This window comes from Panulirus ornatus, chromosome 37 (genome assembly GCF_036320965.1).
Source record: "Panulirus ornatus isolate Po-2019 chromosome 37, ASM3632096v1, whole genome shotgun sequence".
NCBI lineage: Eukaryota > Metazoa > Arthropoda > Malacostraca > Decapoda > Palinuridae > Panulirus > Panulirus ornatus.
The window spans coordinates 22,239,699-22,267,243 of NC_092260.1; the positions used below are offsets into that span (position 1 = coordinate 22,239,699).

General features: G+C 39.3%; 2 protein-coding genes across 7 annotated transcripts in view; one reads left to right on the forward strand and one right to left on the reverse strand.

The window, feature by feature from the left end:
- Positions 1 to 2,881, forward strand: part of LOC139760584 (uncharacterized) — a 16,270-nt gene extending 13,389 nt beyond the window's left edge. For all 6 annotated transcript variants that reach the window (XM_071683943.1, XM_071683944.1, XM_071683942.1 and 3 more), the window contains 2 exons: positions 1,144 to 1,324; positions 1,599 to 2,881. In XM_071683943.1, coding sequence (XP_071540044.1) covers positions 1,144 to 1,324; positions 1,599 to 1,738 — 321 coding nt within the window. In that variant the 3' untranslated portion in view covers positions 1,739 to 2,881. The remainder of the gene's footprint in view (positions 1 to 1,143; positions 1,325 to 1,598) is intronic.
- Positions 2,882 to 5,248: 2,367 nt separating this feature from the next.
- Positions 5,249 to 27,539, reverse strand: LOC139760694 (probable methyltransferase-like protein 24). The gene is made up of 8 exons (XM_071684261.1): positions 27,527 to 27,539; positions 13,388 to 13,451; positions 12,563 to 12,606; positions 10,462 to 10,577; positions 9,501 to 9,659; positions 8,829 to 8,951; positions 8,138 to 8,315; positions 5,249 to 7,442 (listed from the first exon to the last, which is right to left on the reverse strand). The coding sequence occupies exons 1-8, from the start codon at positions 27,537 to 27,539 to the stop codon at positions 7,297 to 7,299; spliced, it is 843 nt and encodes a 280-aa protein (XP_071540362.1). The 3' UTR covers positions 5,249 to 7,296.
- Between the last annotated feature and the right edge of the window lie 6 nt (positions 27,540 to 27,545).

The following is a 27,545-nucleotide window of genomic DNA, read 5'->3' on the forward strand; positions in this document are numbered from 1 at the left end:
GTGCTGTCAGTGGATTGAATCAAGGCATGTGAAGCGTCTGGGGTAAACCATGGAAAGCTGTGTAGGTATGTATATTTGCGTGTGTGGACGTATGTATGTACATGTGTATGGGGGTGGGTTGGGCCATTTCTTTCGTCTGTTTCCTTGCGCTACCTCGCAAACGCGGGAGACAGCGACAAAGTATAATATATATATATATATATATATATATATATATATATATATATATATATATATATATGAACAAAGTGCATATGAACGCGCATCTTCATAGAACGTACAAACCTTCAAGAGCCAGGATCGAACCCAGGACCCCTGTGCAACAGGCGGGAGCGCTACCGCCTGTTGCACAGAGTTCCCGGGTTCGATCTTGGCTGTTGGAGGTTTGTATGATATATATATATATATATATATATATATATATATATATATATATATATATTATTTATTATACGTGATCGCCGTTTCCCGCGTCAGCGAGGTAGCGCCAGGAAATAGACGAAGAATAGCCCATCCACTCATATACATGTATATATATATATATATATATATATATATATATATATATATATATATATATATATATATATATATATATATATAGTTTTAGCAGTATGACTAATGGTTCCATTCTAAGAGCAAAGTATGAATGATTCACATTAGAAACAATGATCATTTTCACCCTTGAAAAATTAATGGAATAGTTTTCAATATAAAGAACAAGCTGATATGAAATGACATGCTAATTGCCTTACAACTAACCACTTTAAGTGATTCATTGTTTATTGTAGCAAGTTGATCCTAATGTAATTGGCATGTCTTTCCATATCAGCTTATTCTTTTATCATGAAAATTATTCCATGATTTGCATATCAAAATTATTTTTGCATTCTAAGATGGATTATTTATCTTTACTCTCAGAGTATCCCTAGAGTGTTCTACCATAGGTGTTCTAATGGATCAATTTTATTCTTGGTGGACCACTGTTATTGTTTTTCCTGAGGTGGATCTCGTCCGTCATTCGCCAGAGGGAGGTCATCTTTTTCACTTTTTAGCCATTTCTTAGATATTTTTCCTAAGTTAAATCCATTACACTATCCTCAGTTGGGTTCCTTAACATTTCCCCCTCCCCCCCCCCTCCAGGTGGATCGTTTTGAGAATCTGGTGAACCAGGCGGGTCTGGCTGGGAAAGAGATCGATGTTGTGAAGTTGGACGTGGAGCTGTCGGAGGTGGACTTCCTGCAAGATATGTTGCTCAACTCTCCACACGTCCTCAAGAAAATTAAACAGATCGCCATGGAAGTACATGATGACCATTTCAAAGGTAGGTAATCACTGTTGTACCCAAATGTTTAGATGAAAATGACATATAGTACTTAAATGTATTCAGCTACGTGTGTATGGTACAACTAAGTCAATTTTCTCTTAGGAAAAAAATAGATATTTAAGGAATTCATGAGCATATTTCTTATTCAAAAGTAGTGCATAAATGTAAGTACTTATAAGATTTTATCTATTTTTATGGTTGCTCGTTGGGTTTTGTATTCTATTTATATATTTTTAATTCAATTTTTTTACTTTATTTTTTTTTTTTTTAGGTGATCTCAGCCAGACTAGTAGACAGCAGGTCTTCTGGCCCTACTTCATGCTGCTCAAATGTCAAGGGTTCAAGCTGATCCAGTCCCGAGACGCTGGACGTTGGCGGGAAGTGGTATGGGCTAGGGAGGTGGCATGGTAACCTAGTGCTTCAATAGTATAGCTACTCTTCACTGGGTGTACCTATACCCTCTGCCAACGGTGTACTCGTCACTGGGTGTACCTATACCCTCTACCAACGGTGTACTCGTCACTGGGTGTACCTATACCCTCTGCCAGCGGTGTAAAGGGCTACAAACAGACGCTAATGGCTAATGGAGAGAATATGGGAAGACAATGAGCTTAAGAGGAAGATCAACTCTTTAGTCCAAATATGTAGAGCTTGGGAAGTTTTTCGAGCAGTACTTGAATTAGTTTTCCTTCTTTTCCATATTCTGTACAATTTTCATATCAGAGTTTTAGTATTTTATCTTGCTTTCGATAGATTTGATATCAAGGTACTATCGAGTATATCGTCTTTAGGTATAGAGCGAGCACTTTTTTTTTTTTTTTTTTGCTATTTGCTGAGACAACGTCAAAAGCAAGATCACAGGGTATGTGCCCCAGTCAAAGCGAAGTACCAAAATCATCCACCAACCGCAATGGGAGGATGAACAGACGGGTTGAGAGTGGACCTAGTGCCGCAACCAGGAGTCGAAATTAAGATCGACACTAGGCTGCTTATGAATACATCACAGTCAACAACGCTAGCTGATCCATAGGATTTTGTTTATTTTCTACCACCTTTTTCTTTGGTCTTTTTATATCGAATTGTATCTCTGCTTATCCTAACCATAATGTTTTAATTATGTTCCTTCATAGCTTCGTGTACTAATAGGGTTTTGTGGAAGCCTTTGTTATGTATTTTTATGTATCACATTATGTGTCATGTATCCTTACATGTAATGTTAATGATGTAGTGTATTACGCTCGTCTCCCTCTTCTTTGGACGAGGGTCAAAACCCTCTGTCGGCAGTAGCGTATAAGATCTCTGGCGGTCATCATACTTCCTCTTGTCTCAATCTAACTTGCGTATCTTGTTTGTTTGCAGGTAAACTTAGTGTCACGTCTTCGCCAGCGTCTTTGGTTCATCATGCCTACAGCTGTTTGCAATCATATTCTTATTATTGCATTTTCTTCCTGTGATTATTTTTTTATTACAAACTTTTTAGGTAGGCAAATTAAGATCTGTTTTTGTTAATGTTCAGTCCTGTTCTTACATAGCAAAATAAATGGAGAGATCAGATTCCCCTTCCATATCCAGCAGTACGTAATTCGGATTCGCTTTTGTCAGTTTGTAGACCACAATGAATTCTCGTCTGTTGCTTCATTGTTGTCAGGCATTTGACTTCAGTGTACTTGATTTTAATCTCATCAGGCCACTTGATGCTTCAAAACTGGCATTTAGTGAACTGTAATCTAATTCATTGACTCATTCTAGTTTTCCACCCGTTTACATATTAACAGAGCAAAAGTTGTTCTGTATTTTTGTTAGCTTTTACTTTCATTCATGTGATTTGAACATTGTAATTTCCATTTTATCTATTTGTTATAACTTTTTTTTTGGGGGGGGGGGGCGGTGTAGCAGTAGAGGAATTGATATACTCCAATGTAACATAGAAAATGGTTTTATAATAACGATTTCCTGATTGAAATGGTTGATATATAAGTTATCAAAGCTTATCTAAGGTCAGTGAATCCCCAAGTGTAAGGGAATCCAGCATTTTCTTGCTGCTGGAAGTATCGCACCTTGGGAGTTGCAGGAGCTCTTAACAAAAAGAGTCCTGAATTAGTTCCAGGACCCTTTCATGAATTGGATCCTGAAATTTATGATAAAAGTTAACCGAAAACAGTTGAATTATGTTTGTTTCATGGATGTTATTTAGTCTATACTTATTCAAACTCTTTTGTTAAGGTAGAATATCATTCAATTTCTTATCATATTAGTTACGACAAACTCTAACAGGATGTATGTGTTTGTAAATCATGAAAGTTCAAAATCGATCCCCTTCCATAGTTAACACAAAGTTATTAACTATATTTTCATTCCACTGTGTTCGGTATGCAATGGTATGCCATACGATGCCGATATTCATTTGTTCAATTTGAGAGTTTTACCCACCCTACCACCAGGGTCGCTGGCTACGGGCATGAGCAATCGCAGTGGTCCACTGTAGTTCCATGTGATCGCTTGTGGTGTTGTGTGAAGGGCTGGAAGGCCTATTTTTTTTTTTTTCTTTTAGTTTCGTACAATATGTATATCCAGAAGAACCAGCTATATACTTCAAATTACGGTAAGATAGTGTAGTAGTGCAAATTATTATTGAAAATAAGTGAAACGTTAGGATTTTCGGCGTAATTCCGTCACAGCGTGAGTGGTTGTTACCGTACGTGCATTTTTTATCTTTAGAGTTGATAGGATAGAAGACTGTGTACCGTAAAGCGACAAACATTAGAATAAGTGCAATTGAACCATGAATATGGGGAGAAAAATTTAGTGTTCATTCAAGAGGTAGATGAGATTGTGGTCTGAGGAAATAGCGCATTCAGCAGTAAAAATGAGGTTCAGTATGTTGGAAAAATCGTCGTGGCGGTCGGGACTCGGGAATACACACACACACACACACACACACACAGCTTAGTTCCCCATAGTTACGTGTATGTCAACTACTGTACTACTACAACGCAACCAGCTTGAAAATATTTATCACTAAATTGGTTACCATCAAATATATAATGTATGTCAACATAATGTTACTGCAGTTCAACCAATATTCAACTTCATTTAATGTTCATTTAATCACCACTAAATGTATAACTCATAGAATTTGCTCTGTAAAACTCGCTGTACCTTGTAGATATACCTCACTCATGTGCTTATCCAAAACGTAGCAGTATCCAACCCCTCTCGTTGGTAATTAATGAACTAGTTATTTTCATTAAGATCCCCTAATTTTATATATCCTTATCTGTATATTTTCAGCCAAATGGATGCTCAAATTCAGTTAGCCGTTCTTTACTTTTGTACACGTTGGAAATGGTAGCTATTTAGACTTAGGTTACGAAGGCACAACATGCCAACCACCCCAAATACATGCAAACCGGGGCCTTGCTCCGTCTCTGGTGGGATTGTTGGCAGAGCTGGCGCTTATTGAAGCCTCTTCTCTTTAATGAGTGTTGTGTGCCTTTGGGAGAACTTGTAACTTTATTATTATTACTATTATTCATTATTATTATTATTATTATTATTATTATTATTATTATTATATTGTTATTTCTAAACTTTAAAGGAGTCTTGCAGTTCATATGATGAAATTTCTCCCCATGTCTTTAAAGCGAATCTTTTCAAAGTTTTCGGCGAGATTTTTATAACTGGAGGGACGCTTGCACTTCTGATGTCTTTGATGAGACCTCTGTTTGCCTGTGGAGTCCATTGTAACGTCGTTGTTTCCTATAGGCTGTCTTGCGAGTCTCCTATGCTTCGTTTGAGTGTCTGTACCTCTGGAGAGCCTCCTTAATATCTGGTGGACGGACGTGTTTGTTCTTTTGGTGATCGTTAAGTTACGTAGGCCCTCTACACCTACACCTCTGGTTAGGTTTCGTTTTCCTCTCTCTCTCTCTCTCTCTCTCTCTCTCTCTCTCTCTCTCTCTCTCTCTCTCTCTCTCTCTCTCTGTAGCGTAAGTCTTCTGCACTTGGTAAGTCTCCCTGTATATCTGACTCGACTCGAACATTTAGTGAGGCCTTGGCGCCAATAGTGAGTTACCTGTTTCTCTTTCATGCATTTGTTGCTCTTATGGCTGTGTTGTCTGTACCTTTGGTGAAATGAAACCTAAATTTTAATCTATATATTAACAATGAACCAGTATTGAAACATGACTTTTTTTTTTTTTAAAGCTGGAGGCTCTAGTCATGGACAAAACTCAACAATGAGGCCTGGCCTTAATGCATATACGCAAAGATTAATGAAAGTTAAAGAAGAGGCGATGAAAAGCATTTACGAACTTTGGAGAAACTGGAAAACCTCTTTTGAAATGTGCTTGTTCATAGTTATTAAGAAATACTACATGAGAGGGTAGAGAGTTCCAAAACTTCGAGTTGTAGGGAAAGAATCAATTGTCTAAACGACCCATCCTTAAGTTGCCAACGGCCACACAGTAATCAAGTGACGCAGCAACTTGCCGAGTATTGCGTGGTTTAGCTAGAGGTGGGAGCACACAAACAGCTTCCTCACACGGGAACAAAAAATATTCAGTTACCTTAGAGAGGAATAAGTTACTAAATACCGTTTGTACATATAGATTAATTTTCCTGGTCTTTTCGTTGATACACGTGTGTGGTGAACGGTGAAGGTCACCCGTGCATTGTGTATGGTGTAATGAAGTTACCGACAGGATTTAAAAATTTTATTTAAAGATAAGCCCCCCCATTTCACAATATGGTGAGGTGCCTGCATTACAACTGTAACAGTTTTGAACTAGCTTTGCACATAAAGAAAGTGACAAACAGATGTCCACCTTGTTTCCAGAGTTTGATAATAACTATCGTTGCTTTACTTGCATAGAAAAACATCAGTAAACACAGCAGTAACAAAACTCTCCCTGGTAAGGCTGATGAGTTACTAAACTGAACAACTGGTGGTTAAACAAGCATGCAAATGATTCTCGAGTACAATAATCCGCTGACCCTTAACAACAAATGGGTAATCACATACACACACACGCACACAAAAGTAAACTTCCGTTACTTTCAAGTTGCCATTTGTTGTTTTTTCATCATGGTTGATTAATGTTATGCTATAAATGCTAATATTTTAAATAGGAATGAAATATTTATTTCCCTTCTAAGAACTAAGATTTGATACATGAGTATACAGTAAAAAAGAATTGTGGTTGAGAAAGTGAAGGAGGGTGTGCTGAAATTGTTTGGACATATGGAGAGGAGTGAGGAGGGGTTGACAAAGAGAATATATGTGTCAGAAGTGGAAGGGAAAAGGAAAACAGGGAGACCGTACTGAAGTTGGAATGATGGAGTGAAAAATATCTTGAGTAATTTGGATCTGAACATTACAGAAGAGTAAAAGATGTGCTTGAGGTAGAATTGATTGGAACGATGTGATATACAGGTGGCGGCGTGCTGTTAAAGGACTGAACCAGGGCATGTGAAGCGCCCGAAGGAAACTGGAAAGGTGTGGGGCCTGGATGTGGATAGAGAGCTGTGGTTTCGGTGTACTGTACATGACATACTGAATGAATGTGAGCGAATGCACCTTTCTTCGTCTGTTCTTAGTTATACTTGGCTAACGAGAAACGCCGTTTATATATATATATATATATATATATATATATATATATATATATATATATATATATATATAAACACTCATGCACAACCTTTTCACAACAGGGCAGTCAAGTTCATATCCGTTTCTTCGGGTTTTACTTTTAGCTAGGCCACAAATCAACAGCTTCTCCGAGTATTGATGTTATATACTCTACCAAAGATGGAATCAGACAGGCCGAAAATAGGATATTTCATCGTGAGGTCAGCTGATAGTGTCGCGCACTGTCTCCCAGTCGCGTCTACCACAAAGCATTTCTGGCTAGGCTACTGGACAACGAAAAATATGGATTGCCATCCGAGACAGGGTACAGCTCATTGCACTACCATTGTTCTTCTCTGGCCCACACTATTTCCTGTGTACGCTCGTTGTTGCCACTGCGGCTGGCGATGATCCTGAAGCCATGACATCTGAGGATCATGAAGTACGGCCAGTACACCAGGAAAAGGCTCTTGGGGTTGAGGTCTACTGCAACAAAAGAACTGTCTTTAGATAACGTTGGTACTCTTTCATATTTAATATACAATTAAAAGTTCGAGAATACAGTAATGGCTAGATAGATAAATCTAATCATATTACTGCTCAAGCGTAGCAGTACTTCAACTGATGAAAATGAATTAATCAAGAACTTGTAGCAATACTGAACTATAACACTGAACAGATATTAAAAACGTGTTCCTTACATGGGAGTGAGTCGATTATATATGTTTTACAAAAATATATCTTTGGGACGTGAAGATTAATTGTGAATAGTAATGTATTATCTGGGAGCACATGCCTTTGGTACTTTCATGTTTTTTGGGACATCTGGAATGCAAGAGAGATTTATGTAAACGTTTGTCATCTAAATGAAGTTATTTGCTGCCCCACCGCTAAGTCCTTTCAAGCATAAGGTTTTAGGACAACTGGATTCCCTAAGTGAACTGGAAGAAATGTTCATTTCGATTTCAGAGTATTTGTTAAGAATTCTGAAAACAAGTTACCAATCAGAACGGGGAAGAAAAACTGTACACAACTCTGATTTCACTCATTTCGATTAGTTAACGGTGGTAAAGTTAAACCCAGAAATGCTCCAAGATGCGTTGAACTGTAGTCCAGTCTTGTGGAAATACCCCCTTCTTTTCTGAGGACGTAGATCCTCGATCAAACCTGCAATAACTTACCGCCGCCGCCATGGTGGACCTCCATCGCGATCTGTTTGATCTTTCTGAGGAGGTGTGGCGAGTTGAACACCACGTCTTGCAGAAAGTACACTTCCGACAGTTCCACGTCAATCTTCACGCAGTCGATCACCCGACCAGCCAGACCAAGCTGGTTAACCAAGTTCTCGTAGCGATCCACCTGAAGAAGAACAGTGAAAGGGACCCAGGCTGAGGGAGGACAGTGTGTGTTATGTGTGAAATCACCTGAAGAACACACTTAGTGATCCACTTTCGGAAGAACTGGATTAACGATCCATATCAGGCGACCGTGAGTGATCCAGTTAAGGGGAAAAATACAAAAGGGAATTCACCTTAGGAAGGACACTGGGAACCCCTAAACACATAACGTATCTCATGACAGTGACTGTACTTCTCTCTCTCTCTCTCTCTCTCTCTCTCTCTCTCTCTCTCTCTCTCTCTCTCTCTCTCTCTCTCTCTCTCAGACCACTTCACAGTAATATTCATCTACATTTTGCTCTATCGATAAAATCAGAATATTTCATTTCCCTAACAAAGTTGAAAAGTCATACACATTCTTGGAGTTGCGGGGACGGTGGGAGAACTTATCATGCAAAACTAGTTTCAGGTTTCTGGGTGTCATCTTGATAACCGCCTGATCTGATAGTTTAATACCTAACTGCATTTAACTTACCTTCCGCAGTCCCGAGCCAATCTTCATCAGTCCCTTGTAGTTCCCGATGCCGGTGGCGTAAAACTGGATATTGGCAGATCGCTTATGATCTTTCACTCCCATGGTAGGGTCGAAAGCGTACACCTAGAATGGTTGTGGACAGCTGTATGATCTATCCACCTGCGGGTGTTACCAAACACTTGTATACACATATGGAGTTCCCTGCTTAATGTATGTGGCTGTCTAGGGCTTCGGAACATTCAAGATATGAGACGTGACTATTTATGGAGAACGGTGTTTGCAATCTCAAAGCCCCTAACTGTTGTTGGTGTGCCAAAGAAAAAAAAAAAAACGTGAAACTTCAAGAACCAAAAAAATTTATTGTTACTCAGCCCCTGGAAGAGTAATGATGCTTTTGCAATAACGAATTTTATATTCTCAAAAAAACTCGAGCAGGTCGATGTGACATTTTTGAACACAATGGCCTTTGGGCCTTTGACTCCCAGGCCTGCGTCATTTCTTTCACTCGACAACCATAAGGCTTTCCACCACCTGACGTAGTCAACACCCAAAGAGCTCCATCGCCTATCGCTTTCAACACCTGTCCATATCAACTCCCTCACTCAACCATCACACCATTCTCAAGACATCTGCCTCACATTAGAAACCCGACCCGAGCCTCACTTCTCTCACCTTACAGCCGAACTTGGCAACATCGTCCTCGAAGGACCACTCGTGGTTGACGCCGAAGGAGATGACGTGACAGTCGTCAGGCTTGATGTTGAACCTTTCGTCCAAGCACACGTACTTCCGGCCGTGAGAAGGTGCGGGTGGATGACCACCGAATTGCCGCTAGATGAAAAGACACTGGTAACACTTGTGGATGTGTTCATAACGAAGTTGTGCGAGTCACCACACTTTATGTTTATAACAGGTTAGCATGTGTCAGGAACTGATCAGGGTGTGTTAACAACAGTTTGTGCAGTGATTAAGGTGCGTTAATTACAAACTAAGATACGTTAGTAAGAGATTTTGGGTATGTCGGTAATACATTTGAATGTGTCAGTAACAGGTTAGGATGTGTTGGGAACAAATCATAGCGAGTTCGTAGCAGATTAGGATGTGTTGGGAACAAATTACAGCTAATTAGTAGCAAATTAGGTGCTGGTAACAAATTAGTGTGTTTGTAGCAGTTTAGGATGTTTTGGTAACATGTCAGGCGGGATGTGTCAACAGCGGATCAAAATGTGTTAGTCACAGCTGAGCATGTTACTTCTAAGACCCAATTGTCTTATGATCCTCTCACTAGCCCCTCTTTCCATGCCCGTCTATGATCTCCACTCACCATTCTGTTTTAAAGGTGGTGTCAGTGCTTATTCCATCATCAACACAATGCATGCCTCGACATCGTTTCAGTCTCTGTACTTTGATGTTATCTATCTCAGGGTCTGTTTCCCAACTATGTAGACTCACCAAGGACGTATATATAGACTCACCAGGGAAGTACATATATACTCACCAGGGAGGTACAGATAGACTCACCAGGGAGGTACAGATAGACTCACTAGGGTGGTACAGTTGGGGACAGATAGACTCACCAGGGAGGTACAGATAGACTCACTAGGGAGGTACAGTTAGGGACAGATAGACTCACCAGGGAGGTACAGTTAGTCTCGATGGTACTGATGTAGGCTCTGTACTGGCTGATGCTCTCCAGTCCCACCACAGGACACGTCGTATGACACTCTTCCCCGGGCAGCCTCCTCTGGACTTTAGATCCAAATTAGTACATTTTAACACAAGGACGTTACGGTTAACATGTTAATGATAAGGACGTAAGCAGCAACAGTTCTACATGTTATCATGTCATTATAAACAAAGATGTCGACTGGTAACAGATATAATCCTGTTCATAGAAAGACAAACGTTAAGTGGACAAGAAGAGCAACAAAGATAATGCCAGAATTATGAGTTAACTTACAGGGAAAGGTTAGAGGCTTTGAATTTGTCCACCATGGAGGACAAAAGAGCAAGGGGGTGACGTGGTCACAGCCTTTAAGTTATTAAGCGAAGTTTTAGGATATCAACAGTGAACACTTCTTTGAGAGATGAAAGAATAGAGCGACTAAAACGTGATGTGCAGAAAGATAATGAAGAAGAAATGTTATGGAGTAATTATACAGCGTAAGAGTAGTGGACAAATGAAATCTATTGAATGGTGAAATCATGAATGTGGAGACCATGCAGATGTTTGAAATGTTGAATAATTGGAAAGTGCAAGAGATGTGGGGGGGGGGGGGGGACATGATTCCCTCCCCGTACAGTACAAACAGATGCTGATTACAGATCAAATGATTGCACGTACAATATGATAATTTACTTACCTGTAGATTGGAAAGTAGACACCTTCTTTAAATGCCAGTAAAATTATTATTATTATTATTATTATTATTATTATTATTATTATTATTATTATCATTATCATTATTATTATTATTATCATTATTATTATTATTATTATCATTATTATTATTGTTGTTTTTGTTGTTGTTGCTATTGTTGATGTTGTGGTTATCATTATTATTATCTCATTTATTCAATTATTATTTCATTACTTTATTTAGTTATAGGGCCGGTTTCTTGGCGCCCCTGCAGCTTCACGGCTGCACTGCACACGGGATCAGGGTGATGGATGAAGGACTCCTTTTGGAGCGAGAAGAGTAGTGACCTTGACAAAACTCAGGTCACAAACCAGGTGCAGAAAGGGATTTGAGGAATGTTGGGATCCCGTGCGGTGTAGGGCAGCTTGAGGTCACTACCCAGCAAGGGCAGGGGGAGATGGATGAGGAGGTCAGCTAACGCAAGTTAGTATTAGACACGAATGGGAAGACTGCAGGTCAGTTTTCAGATAGAGGAGTTGAACGCTAGAAGTTGATCGTCAAACGTCTTGAAATTATGTGGGATATATATATATATATATATATATATATATATATATATATATATATATATATATATATATATGTGTGTGTGTGTGTGTGTGTGTGTGTGTGTGTTATCCTTGGGGATAGGGGAGAAAGAATACTTCCCAAGTTTTCCCTGCGTGTCGTAGAGGCGACTAAAAGGGGAGGGAGCGGGGTTTGGAAATCCTCTCCTCTTACTGTTAATTTTCCATAAGAAGGAACAGAGAAGGGGGCAGAACAAGCTAATGAATGGGAAGTCTTTATCTAGTTTCTATCTGGCATTTTCTTTTTTACTTTACATCACCGTCTAACCTCCTAAGCTTTTTTTTTCTTTCTCGACATTTCATTAGAGTAGGGCATTCTATCATCATGATGATGTACTAAATCCCAATATGTAATTTTTACGTAGTGAATGCTCGTAAGGTGATCAAACTTGCTTGAAAAAGAAATCCCAGTTATCCCTATTATAACAAGTAAAATGTTATTGGTCTTTTGATTATTTGGGCTGTATGCCATATATATCGCCTGTCAGGATCACTGTATCCGTGAACCTTGGGTTGTAGGCCATATATATCGCCTGTCAGGATCACTGTATCCGTGAACCTTGGGTTGTAGGCCATATATATCGACTGTCAGGATCACTGTATCCGTGAACCTTAACACCCAATCGGAAATCTATGACACCGTCCACGGACATTTAGGATGATTCTACAGCAATGCACGCAATCACGACATACATTCATACTTCTTTAGATTTGGTTCAGTAATCTGGCATAATTAATACTTCCTTACGGCTGTAACGGAGTTCACCCACGTGAGCCGGAGCTGACCATCCTCTGAAAGAGGAAAAAACGGGTGAAAGTACACTGATAAAAAAAAAAAGATTCAAGAATTACGTCATTGGATTAGGTATCACTCACAGGTTCTGAAATTTAATGTCTTAACACTTACAAAAGTTAACCCTTAATTAGATATGGATATTTATAGTATATATATGAATTACAAGGAAGTACAAGGCTGGTCAGATAGAAACGGCGAAATGCATGATTTAAAGTGAATTTGTCTCCGAATTAGATAAACATTGTAACCATTAAGCCGAAATTAGTCAGGAACATCGACTTCTAAATTTGAATCAATCAAAAAATATACGATATTACTTGATTCATTTACTAATGTTAGAATAATAATGTTTATAAGTTTGAACAGTCAGGCTGAATGTTAAAGTAGAATTCATTCACAAAAGTTAGTGGCAGTATGTGATCTACCCAAACGGAATTGCTGATTTTCTCCTCGGCTCTAGGACATTATATCGAAGTGTCCCACTTATAGAGTAATACTTCATTACCGTTTTCTAAATATGAACATAAAAAGACATTCAGTCGCAGAATATGGCAACTTCTTGCCTTAAAAGTATGCTAGGCATAAACAAACACCTACATAAGTTGCCGGTTTGATTCATATATGAGAGATTGTAGTCATTTTAGCTTAATGACTTTTATGAACTGTTCATAACTGTGAAATCTTAACCTAGAGACATGTACATATTAATACACATACGTACAGGTAGAAAGTCAATTATCTACAGACTCGTACACTCCAACACCTTAGCCAACTTACCCAAAGTACAAGACGGTACATATAATGAGCAAGATGACCCCAAGTAGCGCCGTACTCAACACGCCTTGACGTCATATAATATGATCTGAAACAGATAATGCATTATTGAAGATGTACGTTTGTGTCGTATGGGACAACTTGGCTTCATGATCATTCTGCTGGCGATAGCCATTAAATCCAATATCATATGAAACAACCGAAGCAGGAGTATTTACACCCCATGGAAATTAGTCCACAAGAGTTTCACTAAAGATACAGATAAAATACTTCCTTTTACAGTAACACGACTGTATGAACAACTGAACAGGGTTCCAGCCGAATAGTTTTACAATTACCACAGAGCATTATTAAGGTTTCATTCTCATTCTTTCTCCATGATGATACAATTCTTGAACTTTGGTTTATATGTTTTCTTAGACTAGGGGCTCTCAACCGTAGACAAACCTAGAATTTTGTTTTCTGCATACTCCCTTAGGTTTAAACAAATTACTATTAAACTGACCAGAGGAAGGAGGTAAGAATTAAATGTATCTATCTATATTTACTCCATTCATTTAACCGTTACGACAGATTTACAATAATGAGAAATTCAATCACGGGTGTCCTAGGAGGAGAAAACGACTTCCAATGAGAGGGTTGATACTATAGATCCATCACAAGCTGTGAAATCCTTGTTTGCCACCTTTACCCGTGTATATCGTAGTGGGCCTCCATAGTCAAAGAAAATCGCATCTTAGCCAAAAGCAGACTGGAAATCTCACCTCCTGAAATTAGGGTAAAGAGCACCAGATTGTGATAAACAACCGAGAGAGCTTTTTGAAAATCGCAACTGCATGAAAAAGTCAACCATGGACATTGCTTTTCTACGTAGAGTCCACGTTTTACTTGGTTAATGCAATGCAGGATGCAAAGACTTATTGCAATGCTGTTTACTTAAGATTTGCTATTTCTTTAATGTTGCAGGTTTCCAGGATTTTGGTAAATATATGAATTTTCTGTTTGACTTCTATGATTTTTGTAAATATATTTTTGTGTTGCTTAGTTTCTATGATTTTTGTAAATATATTTATTTAGCATTGTTCTCATTCTGTTTAGTATATGTGCTGTGATTGTAATCTGATTAAACATTTGTTATTCTTATTGTTTATGTATAATGAGCGTGAGCCAGTAATTCATATTTGGCGCACGTTGGTATGGGTGGCGCTGGTGGAGGGACAGAGAGGCCGGCCATTTTTAAACAAAAGGTGTGCCATTCATTGACCGAGGGCTAGAGAAAAAACAACAAATAAGCAGGTATGTGATCGTGGTAGGAGATGAGGGCGTGGCGTGTATTTAAGTGAAACTCTGATGATAGTTTGAAGAATGTGTGTGTCGTAATAGTAGAGTATGTCGAATATTGCAGAAATCTTGGGCGTTTTATGATAGAGTAACTGGTGGTGTGGAGGCGGATGGCGCGTCCTAAATTTCGTGGCTGTTGGACTGTTTGGCTGGTGCCCAAAACCTGGTCCTACTACTGGTTACGTGCAGCCAAGCAATTAACATCCTTTAGTTATTTTTCCCATTGTATAGAGAATAAATGATAAACAGCTGTGTCAATGTAGTGGAAAGATTTATCAAAATATGGACAAGTTTGAAACTTATACCTGATTTCAGGTAAAAAAAATATATAGGTAAGATTAAGATACATTGAAATATGAGTGAAATGTAACAATTATGTTTCATTGTTATAATAAAAAGATGAAACAGGTAAAGATGAGTATCTCTTGACATAGAACACAGCAGATACGAATATCAACATGTATGTACACCTTCTCATGTATGTAGTCGTGCGGGCCATTTGATTGAATTATCTTGACGTATTTAGCAACAATCCGCATATGGAAGTATCTGGCATTGTGAACGAGTCGCGCTTTTTTTGGAAAATCAGTAAATGGCATCACGCATTTTATACTGTGATTAAGCTACCTACTTTCCTATCTTTCGTTTATAGGCATTGATTGCCACAGCTCATGCATCCCCAATTACCTAAGCGTAAATGCCACGTTTGTTCGACTCATTATCCATTACGTATGTGCACTAATTTTCTTCCTCATCCAAGTTTTCATACGTGATGCATTCTGGTCATATTCTAATCTCTTTCAGCGGTTGGCATCTCTCATGCGTTCACGGCAGCTCTCGCTTGCTCCTATTGACTAGTTGTATACTTCCTCACTTTGTCCGCATGTCTCAAGTCACTCACGAAATTACTCTCCACGAATGTAACGGATCTCTTTGTTTGTCTGGTAGCCCTGGAGATAGGTATGCCTAAGCATAGACAGAGTACAATGGGAGAACAGTGTCCGTGGCAAACATTAGACAAGTACATTCCCTCTACATAGGTAATGCATACCATGTTCGCTGCTCCTGTGCCAAGTTGTCCAGGATCCTAGAGGGAGGGTTATACTACATTTGATAGGGAGTCACAAGAGCTTAACCAGACTTAGAAAAAGCTATACGCACGAGTTTGGTTACTGGTTTCAACAAAAACAATCAATCTAAACAGCTTTAGATATTCATGGCCAGATTAGTCTAATTTCACATTTAGTAATGGATTCAGACTCGTAGAAAAATGTTTTCCTTCATGTCTGGCAAATTACTTCTCCAACAGAAATGTTGAAAAGTGGAATATACTAATAACAAATAGTAACTGAAAGGGTCACCATAGATACGTACATAAATAGACTTGACAACTGTAGTCCATGACTACAAGTAATTTGCCTCTCCTTAGTTATGTAAGCTTAAATGCGTTTCTCCTAAAGTCATGTTTTCTTATTTTTTATTTCCCCCCTCCAAGCAAAGCTCTTTGTTTCATATCTCTAGAACGACAAATAGTCTCAAAAGGACCCAGTGGTCTGTTACTGTTTGCATACCTCTGTGTGCGTTTCTAATGACAACCACCAGTAGCATGAAGTTTGACAGCACTCCATCAAAAGTAGCTCTGTAAACCTTTTACATGCCACCAACAATCCTTTCCTAAAAATGATAATGACAACAACACATTCTACACTAAAACTAGCATAATTTCAATTAGAAACATTCTTCTAAAACTAGCATACTTTCAATTAGAAACATTCTTCACTAAAACTAGCATAATTTCATTTAGAAACATTCTTCACTAAAACTAGCATCACTTCTTCACTTAGAAACATTCTTCACTAAAACTAGCATTATTTCAGTTAGAAACATTCTTCATTAAATCTAGTTATGTCATTTCAATTTGAAACTAAGTACATGAATGCTCCTGCCTGTGAGAGTTGCAGGGATAATTCCTTACCTCATGTCTTCTGTGGTTTTATGCAGTGTATACAAGGAATTTGTTTTCGTCAATTATGAAGTCAGGCAATGTTTAACTTATCAGTTACGAGGCGAAAAAGACACTACTGTTTGCATCTGTACTCTTTACAGATGCTGATGTTAGAGTTACCGATTCAGAAATTATTTAACGTACCCAACCGCTAAAAACGTACATTTATCGCTCAAAAGAGAAAGCTAACCCAGAATCAGATAGTAGAGCCTGACTCAGACAATAGAACAATAAGATTTTTTTCTTCTCCTGCGTAAGCTATCGGCATTGTAACCTAAGCTTAAATATATTGGGGTAGATTGTAATGTTACGTATGGCAAGGACGCCAATATTCCCGTTCTTGCTCCATGACGTCACGCGATGCCAAAGCCTGTCAGGGCTGACTAAAGTATTTTAGGGCTCATATTTCATTTGAAATTGTGGCATGTTTATCTGTCGTCTGTAAATGTTATTATGCTGTTAAACATTTAACGTGGATGAATAAGACGTTTAGGATAGATATAGTATAAGATTGTCGATATGAATATAATGGCACATACCTGATATGCTATTACAGTCGACAAGAAATATTTCACTGAGGGCGTGAGGTCTTAGAATTATATTAAACACCTAAAGAAGGTATGTAAGAAAATGTAATGCTCACATATGAATCAAAATAGATAGTTTACAATTGCCCACATGCAAGCCGAGCGCAGGCCATGAAGAGTGGTAGGCGGACAGTTTACTTCTAGACCACAGATACATAAATTCATACAGGCTCGGGGTTCAATATATTTCGATTGGTCCCTGGCAGTTGGTAAGCCAAAAGCCGAAATAGCCAAACCAAGGCAGAGGTCAGATTTACTTCACCCACACTGAACTGCTTTCATTTAGAGTAATAGCATAAAAGTATCGGACCAAGATGGATCTAAGTTAGGACCTGGGTTCTGTGGCCTTCCCAAAATAGTTCGAACCTAAGGTACAATACAGTGTTCAGTGTGATTTTAGATTGCCTTCGAATTAAGATGTGCAGTTTGCCTACGAAGCGAAGACAGCTTAGTAGATATAGGAAATTTATGCTGGAATGGAAATGAATGAATCGGTGAGAACATAAATGCACGGAAGAAAATGATAACAGTGCCCAGTCCTGTCCACATAATACGATTTCATGACAGTCGCGGTGCCAAACCCGAACACCACCAACCGGAAACACTTGTTTACCATGGCGTCTTAGCTCCTCCTCTTCTTCGTATATAAACTGACTTTTCTAAGTCTTCTATCTCATTCGTGTATCTCCCCTGACGATGTGATCATTTGCACGGAAGTACACCTGGAAATTTATGTTTAATTTTCCTCGCGGTAATCATATATATATATATATATATATATATATATATATATATATATATATATATATTCCATGGAAACAGAAGTGAATCAGGGTGGGGGAGAGGGCGAAAGTTCTGGGAACACTGAAAAATGTGTGGAACTCGAGAACGTTATCTTGGAAAGCAAAATGGGCATGTTTGAAGGAATAGTGGTTCCAACAATGTTATATGGTTGCGAGGCGTGGGCTATAGATAAGAGTTGTGCGGAGGAGGGTGGATGTACCGGAAATGAGATGTTTGAGGACAATATGTGGTGTGAGGTAATTTGATCGAGTAAGTAATGAAAGAGTAAGAGAGATGTGTGGTAATAAAAACAGTGTGGTTGAGAGAGCAGAAGAGGGTGTTTTGAAATAGTTTGGTCACATGGAGAGAATGAGTGAGGAAAGATAACTTTATTGTTGATAGAATTTGTAAAACGATAAGTTTATGAACGCTCGTTGTATGTCTTGGACAATCGCAAGTGTACCAAGTGGCGTCCTAGCTTTGTCTCTTCGATGTATATCAACTGGCTTATATTTCTCTCTTGTGTCTCCCTTGATGATGTGATTATTACACGAAAGTGCACTTGGGAACTTATCGCGTTTCATTTTCCCCGTGGACTCATAGGAATATATATATATATATATATATATATATATATATATATATATATATATATATATATATATGTATATATATATATATATATATATATATATATATATATATATATATATATATATATATATATTTGTGTGTGTGTGTGTGTGTCATCATGAAATCCTGAAAACGTGTTCATGATTTTGCAATTGGTTACAAAATGTTGTTGACAGCCTTCATGACCCTGACAGTCCATAGACCTATGTCCACTTAACCAACCAGTGTTCACCAGCTTAAATACGCCTCATTATCTGTGCTCATTTAAAAGGCGCCACAAATTATGTGATTTGAATGAGCACAGATAATGGGGCGTATTTAAGCTGGTGATTCCCGGTTGTTATTCACTATTTTAATCTCTTATCAGTACTCATGTTCTTGACATTACCAGTACTAATCATCTATAATGCACCACTTTATTAGTTCTTCTATTATCAGCAACAACCAAATGACCTTCAACCCACGTCCGCGCCTCACCAACCACCGTGCGGACACTCATGGCTGCTGTGTTGCCACCATAGAGTCCTACGTTCTCCGACCAACTGGAAGAGCAATCTTTTAGAATTCCTCAACATGTATTTCGACACGACGGTAATGACCTTTTAGGTATGATGGTCTGGCTACCAAATCCGAGAGTCGTAGTGTCGAGGCGTCGACTGAAAAGGTAAGGAATTTATATACGAATAAGTACATAATGATAACTTTCCTTTTTACTTCAGTATGTCATCTTTTGTGTCACAACTCAACAGCTTTGACGTATTACCTTAACCAACGGTAGTTGGAATTTCAATATCTGTAGTGCATTCCTGAGTTACTCCTACCCACACACAAATAGGAGTTAGGCCTGGTCTCTTAGGTTCAGTAATCGAAAGCGGGTTTACAGAACTGAGGGTGTGTGTGTGTGTGTGTGTGTACCGAAGGATGCATTCCAAGTTCGGTTTTGGTCCCGCAGTCCTGCTGCTCCGTCATATCTCCTAAAACAACGGGCTACCGTGCTAGCACATCTATTGGATCACACGTCAAGGGGTCTGTTAACGAAAACAGAGTAGCCGGATAAGGCAGGTCGCGTCAGACGCTCGTACGGCAGAAGGTTCTCGCGTAGACAGTTGTCAAAAACTCAGCTGGTGTGGTGTGGCGTGGAAAACCCCGGAAACTTGCCGTACAATGGTTGAATGTCCAACACTCAGTGGGACAGTGATGAAGCTGGTGTTACGTCTGATCAAGACCTATGTCATCGTCTAGCAAAGTCCCCTTCTGACGGAGCGCTTCTTTCTGCTGGGATAGACTGGAGTGGGGACACCCTGAGTCACCATCCGGTTGACACTGGCTGAAGGGGGGGGGGGGGGGTGCAGTCACAGGGAATTCCCCCCATTCCCCCCCCCCATTTCCTTCCCCAACCACCCCCCCTCCCAACGGATAATTTCCCTACATAACCCTCTGTTTGTGAGCGAGTGAAAACAAAAAGTACCTTAACAGAACAATGCAGTTGACTTGATTACACTTACTGTACATAATCATTTATAGTTTCGTTGTGACGCAACGCAGTCAAGCTTATCTTTATTTTTCTCTACCTGGATTTCCATGTTTCGCTCAATTCTGCTTAAAATAATCAGAAGAATTTTGTAAATGATCTCAATATATTCTGTTTCAGTGAGGTTGAAGATGCTGGGAGATACGATGCATTGTAAATCTGGTCATTATGTGAGATAGATGAGCAAAAAAAAGAAAAAACTTATCGACTCGTATCCCTTGTAAGCCAACCGTACCCTTTCAGCTGTGGACTATACATCTTTGCAACAATTATCCTTGAGACGTTCATTGTCTACTAGACTCTCTCATTCACATAACCATCATGTTTTCTTAAAACAGATATAAAAACAAGTGAGATTTTGTTGGTTAAAAAGATCGAAATTTATTTGCTGCAAAGAATCGGTGATCATTGGCAAATATTTGATACTGTTTCGTATTTTGGAAATTGAAATATAGGGAGGGAGGGAGGGGGAGTTTTGTTTTTAAGACTCCCTCCTCCCTTCTCCCTTCTATAACACGCAGATGAGAAGTAAGACATACGAGGAACACGAGGAACAAAGAACTCTTCACCCTGACTCAATCTATTTGACACCATAGGTAATGTGCCATAGTTTAACCTAACCCAAACTACTCCGATGAAGATGGGAAACTGCAACAGTGGAGGAATATTCATTTTTCACATCCTGGAGTCCCCCCCCAAGCGGTCACCTGAGGTCTCTCTCTCTCTCTCTCTCTCTCTCTCTCTCTCTCTCTCTCTCTCTCTCTCTCTCTCTCTCTCTCTCTCCCCGAGAACTTAGAGTGCAAAAGAACTAGGATGTCGTTTATTATGTAAGAGATTGAATACTTCCAGGTAAATGTGAACAGAGCGTGGGTGATGGAACGAACTGTGATGAACACATACCGATTTCACGAAAGATTCCAAGACTGCGGGGAGTCGCTGGCAAGAGTCCTGGGACACACGCCTTGGGGAGTGAGTGCTTAGGATGCGCCTGGTTATTCGTAAGCAGGTCCTCTGATGCTCTACCCGTCGCAACAGCTTCGATCAGGTGGGTTCCCCTACGATTTTAGCGCGCGACTGTATCCCATTTAACTACTCGAGCGCGACGGTACAGTTCATGAGCACGACGGTACAGTTCTTGAGCACGGTGGCAGTACAGTTCTTGAGCACGGCGGTACAGTTCATGAGCACGGCAGTACAGTTCATGAGTGCGGCAGTACAGTTCATGAACACGGCAGTACAGTTCATGAGTGCGTCAGTACAGTTCTTGAGCACGGCGGTACAGTTCTTGAGCACGGCGGTACAGTTCTTGAGCACGGCGGTACAGTTCTTGAGCGCGACGGTACAGTTCATGAGCACGGCAGTACAGTTCTTAAGCACGGTGGCTTAGTTCATGAGCACTGCGGTGCAGTTCATTAGCACGGCAGTACAGTTCTTGAGCGCGATGGTATTACCCTTGAACGCAATAATGTGATCTGTGAGTAAGGCGAAGGTACGATCATTGACCACAACACCACTGACCCTTGGGTATGATGATGTGGCCTTGACCTGACCAGTTAGGGGTCAGGTATGAGGCCAGGTCCTCATGCCCAAAGGTCGCAGCGTCGTTCACAGATATCGTATTGTCGTGCCCAGGGGATTAAAGTGGTGGTACTGATGACAGTCATATGTTTGTATAACAGTAATGCACATATCAATCCTTCAAACAGTTGGATCATCATACCTGTAAAGAAATAATAAAAGCAGTGACAATAAATCATAAATATGATAGACATGGCTATGGCAATTGTTGTTACAATGAAAAGAATAATTGATATGTGATAACTCCACTTCAATTTTTTTTTTTCCAACAGATAATTTTCAGTACGTTGTAAAACAGATTATTACAACAATGATCCTCGAATGAAAATCCCGTCAGAGACACAAACATAATCTCACAAGACGATTGTCACAGATTCGTGGGTAACCATTCCTGAGAAATGGAAAAGAATTGAGAAAAAGAAATGAGCTCCTTCAACCGTTACCTTCTTTACAGGAGCAACAGGTCTCCTGTTGCTCCTGTTTCCTATCTGCTCTGAATATTTAGGAATCATTGTTGCTCCGGGCTCCTGGATTTGCTCGTAACAGGTGCATATCTAATACTGCAGCAGAGGAAGGTCATATATATATATATATATATATATATATATATATATATATATATATATATATATATATATATATTGGAGTTCAATCATTTTTTACGTAATTTTTCCATACTATCATCACGGGTAAGCGTGATTATCTCTCTCTCTCTCTCTCTCTCTCTCTCTCTCTCTCTCTCTCTCTCTCTCTCTCTCTCTCTCTCTCTCTCTCTATCTATCTATCTATCTATCTATCTATCTATCAGTCTCTCTATTCCTATGAGTCCACGGGGAAAATGAAACACGATAAGTTCCCTAGTGCATTTTCGTGTAATAATCACATCATCAGGGGAGACACAAGAGAGAAATATAAGTCAGTTGATATACATCGAAGAGACGAAGCTAGGACGCCATTTGGTACACATGCGATTGTCAAAGAAATACGCGTGTGGACTCATAGGAATATATATATATATATATATATATATATATATATATATATATATATATATATATATATATATATATACCTTTCCCAGGAATAGGTAGGGGTGGCAAACCTTCAATATTACCCCCTGAGGATGGGGCCCCAGTAGCTGCTTGCTCTGTAGGTTTGGTGGTCTCCTAGGCCACCTCCCTTGGGGTTGGGTTAACGCACACCCTTTTACCCCCAGATGCGCGTTGACCCTGCTGGTCTGGTGTACACTTGTTCACTGTTGTCCCCACCTGTCAGTTTATGTAATCCAGGCCTTAGCTGTGTCCCTCTGAATTTCCTCTAAGATTCATTGATAGATTCATAGGTGATCATGGTTTCGTAAGTGCTTTTATGAGTATGTGGTCTTTATCGTGAACCTGAGGTGAATGCAAGAGTTTTGGAAAGAAGGGCAAGTACGCCGTCTGTTATGGATGAGAGAGCTTGAGAAGTGAGTCACTTGTTGTTTGCTGATGATACAGCACTGGTGGCTAATTCATGTGAGAAACTGCAGAAGCTGGTGACTGAGTTTGGTAAAGTGTGCTCAGGATGGTCAAGACCGAGGTGTTCCTGCGCTGATGGCGGGTCTCGCGTTGGTGTTGGGAAGGGGGGGGATGATGACGAACTCCCCCCCCTACGAGAATACTGCTCATCACACACTGTTCCCCGCTGTATTACTGTCTTCCAACGACTCGCTATAAGTTTACTCCCCACAAGCCCACTCACGCTGGACTACTCCCCACAAGCCCACTCACGCTGGACTACTCCCCACAAGCCCACTCACGCTGGACTACTCCCCACAAACCCACTCCTGCTGGACTTCTCCCCTCAAGACCATTCTCACTGGACTACTCCCCCACGGACTACTTCCACTGGACTACCCTCAGCAAACTACCCCTTCCCCTCTCAGAAAGATCGCTGTGAATTGCTACACAGAACAGTAGATGCACTGGTCTATGACGAGACGACCTCCTAGCTTATTGACTTTTTTCATCATGTCCTCCTAGTTAATAGTAATCTATGAGCTGGAAAATAATCGTGTAATCTTTTTTTTTCACGAAAGAATCTATTTCTTTTCTCATGCTTTTATTTGAGTATCTTAACTCGCTCTAATAAGTCACCATGGAACTTTCGCTTCCGTAAAGAGAATAGTTTTCCTTAGTCTGTCCTCAAATATCTTGTTTTACTTTATTCAATCCTAGTCTTAACCTTGCTGCTAATTCAATAGACTCTCAAAAACTTATCTTGATCTTGTTGGTAATAAACATTCGGTGACCCTAAGTGCAATGGATAATTGGGTCGTTCGAGCATTTAGCGGGCTATAGAGGGTTGATATGTATCTGATACCATATACCGAATGTTGCTTGATGGGGAACATAAATTCGGTTTGCTTTCTAAGCGACGTATTCACACTGTAAACTAGATATCACATGCTTACTAAGAAAACAGTTCAAATTAATCTTTTCTTAAAGGTCCACAAGGAATGTCCATTTTTTTTTTTTTTCAGGACGCCATTAGTTGCGTAGGTGCGTCTCTTTGTTGTGCATCATCTGACTCACATTTCTTTCATGTATGTCCTCTGATGATGTGATTATCACACGAAAGTGCACTTGGGAATTTATCGTGTTTCATTTCCCCGTGGACTCGACGGAATATCTGACATCTGAACAAGCACATATAACTCTCAGTACACGCTACAAAGAACACCCAGCAGGAAAAGAATATTAGCTCCCAAGCAAGTGCTCAAGCATAGAGTGCATTAAGCAACAAAAATACAGCCATACACGGACACGCAACAGCGCAGTCATAACTAAAATAATCCATATTTTTTGTCTTTTCAGTACCTTTTTTCCCCCCTCTTATATTAGTTTACTTATATACTGCTTATTTAAAAGACTGTACATTATGCTATTCTTCCCCCTCCGGATCAATAGTACCAGTGAATGAGAGTACTGGTGAGCTGGTGGGCGCTGTGTGCATGACGCGTCAACTGGTTTGGGTGACACGTGTTGCGGTAACATCTCCCGGCAACACCTGAAACGACGTGGTGGTGGTTGCCACGTTAGTTTTGTTGTGTACTTGTTCATTTAAGCACATCCTGTGTGGCTAAACTCTTTGAAACAGAAGACGTCTCTCATCGCCTCCACCCTGTCCTATGCGAAGAGATGATGATTTAAAGAGGCGGAAGAGAAAATATTGGTAAGTAGCCTACGCCAATGGAGTAGATAGAGGGAAACAATGTTAAGATAGCTATAGGATGTAATGTCACCACACAAACCTAAGAGGGGAATTTCATTTATAGACTTGCATTGTTTACCAAGCAGTTTCTGTCATTTCGTTCTATTGAAGAAGATTCAAACTGGGCTTATTTTATTTATCCATTTAATATTTAGATTGTCTATTAAATACTGAAGGGATATAATGATCTCAGATATATATATATATATATTTTATATATATATATATATATATATATATATATATATATATATATATATATATATATATATATATATATATCTTCTGGTGGTGAAAGTCTATATTTGACGTTCATTGTTATAGTTTTTTCATGGCATTCTTTTTTTTTCTTTTTGTCACGAAAGATGATCGAGTGAGATCTTAAAAATCTGTATTCCTGACTTTGAATTAATGAAGACGATTACTGCCGAATTTTCATGTGACAATTGTTGAAATGTGAATTTAAGATTTGTACATCGTGGTCATTAAGGGTTTTTGATTCGGAAATTTCAAGATTCGACATTGGGGTTATTACAGATATAACATATTTAATCTTTACCATGATTTTACAGTCGCAAGTGGAGGCAGGAAACCCCATTATTGGGATGAAAATGGGTAACCGTAGTTATTACCATTATCTCGGGGTTATAAAGGACAGCATGATGACCTTATTACCAAATGGTAAACGTTATACCAGGGCCATCATACCAAGGCTATTTTGAATACTAAAAGGAATTTTATAAACACAGCTGGAAAATAGATTATACTGGATCGGTTACCATGTCATAGATTTTTCTTTTTTTTTAGATTTAAGATGTGCTTGGAGTAACTGCATACATTGTACCCAGCTATCATATACTCTATATCAGGTTTATACTAATTAGGCTCTTACCAGGATTGTAAATCATGTACTATGGTAATTTATGACTTATAAACGAGTGGTGGGTCCAACTTCGTACACCTTTTTTGTCGTTTTTTTTCTGAGATTTTGAAATATTCCTGTTGTTTGATATTGGGAGTATGTAGTGAACACGCCCAAAAGGCTGCAAGAATCAGTGCTCTAATTCGAAATGATTTTCTCTGTTTCCTTTAGTTCATCAAACAAAACCTGAACACCTAAGAGTTGGTTTGTGCTATTGTGAAGATCAACCCTGTCTGTTGCATAATATGATATATTTACTCTCCTACCTACGCACTTTATACGAATTGACGTTGGTCCAATTATCGTTTTCGTATTCAACTACGCCATTTTCTAGCGCTGCCTCGCGGTTTGTGTGTGTGTGTGTGTGTGTGTAGGCGTTTATGTATATACATGTGTATTTGGGTGGGTTAGGTCATTCCTAGTCTGTTTCCTTGCGCTACCTCGCTAACGCGAGAGACGGCGATTAAGTATAACAATGATACTACTACTACTAATAATAATAATAATAACCATATATATATATATATATATATATATATATATATATATATATATATATATATATATGTATGCGTGTATATATATGCGTGTGTGGGCGTTTATGTATATTCATGTGTATGTGGATGGGTTGGGCCATTCCTCGTCTGTTTCCTTGCGCTACCTCGCTAACTCGGGAGACGGCGGTTGAGTATGATAAGAAATAGGAATAGGAATAGAGTGAATTGAAACGATGTGGTATACCGGGGTCGACGTGCTGTCAATGGATTGAACCAGGACACGTGAAGCGTCTAGGGTATAGTTTTGTGGGGCCTGGATGTGGAAAGGAAGCTGTGGTTTCGGTGCATTATACATGACAGCTAGAGAGAGTGTGAACCGAATGTGGCCTTTGTTGTCTTGCCTTAGCGCTACCTCACGCGCGTGCGGGGGGAGGGGGGGGGGGTGTAATTTCATGTGTGGCGGGGTGGTGACAGGAACGAGTAAAGGCAGCAAGTATGAATTGTGTACATGTGTATATATGTATATGTGTGTGTATGTGTATATATGTATACGATGAAATGTATAGGTATGTATATATGCGTGTGTGGACGTGTACATTGTATATACATGTGTATGTAGGTGGGTTAGGCCATTCTTTCGTCTGTTTCCTTGCGCTACCTCGATAACGCGGGAGACAGCGACAAAGCAAAATAATAGATATAAATAAATAAATAAATATATATATATATATATATATATATATATATATATATATATATATATATATATATATATATATATATATATATATATAACGTGAACACAGATGAACTATATGTATTATGTATGATTTGTCTGTAAGAACATTGTTAGCGTAGAGAGGAATGATGAAATTCACAAGTGTTCTATGGACAAGTGTGCTAGCTACAAGCCTAACAGCTGTGGTTCCCTGTACTTTTGCCAATGTTTGTCACGTACTTTCCTCGGTGACCTTTTTTCGGCTCGACCTCACCCTTGTCCCACCATGCCTCACCATTCACAGTCATCTTCGG

Coding starts and splice junctions, on each gene's coding strand:
- LOC139760694 (XM_071684261.1), bottom strand. Junction 8,952..9,500: donor TTGCCAAGTTCGGCTGTAAG/GTGAGAGAAGTG, acceptor CAACCATTCTAG/GTGTACGCTTTCGACCCTAC. Junction 7,443..8,137: donor GGTCCACCATGGCGGCGGCG/GTAAGTTATTGC, acceptor CTTTTGTTGCAG/TAGACCTCAACCCCAAGAGC.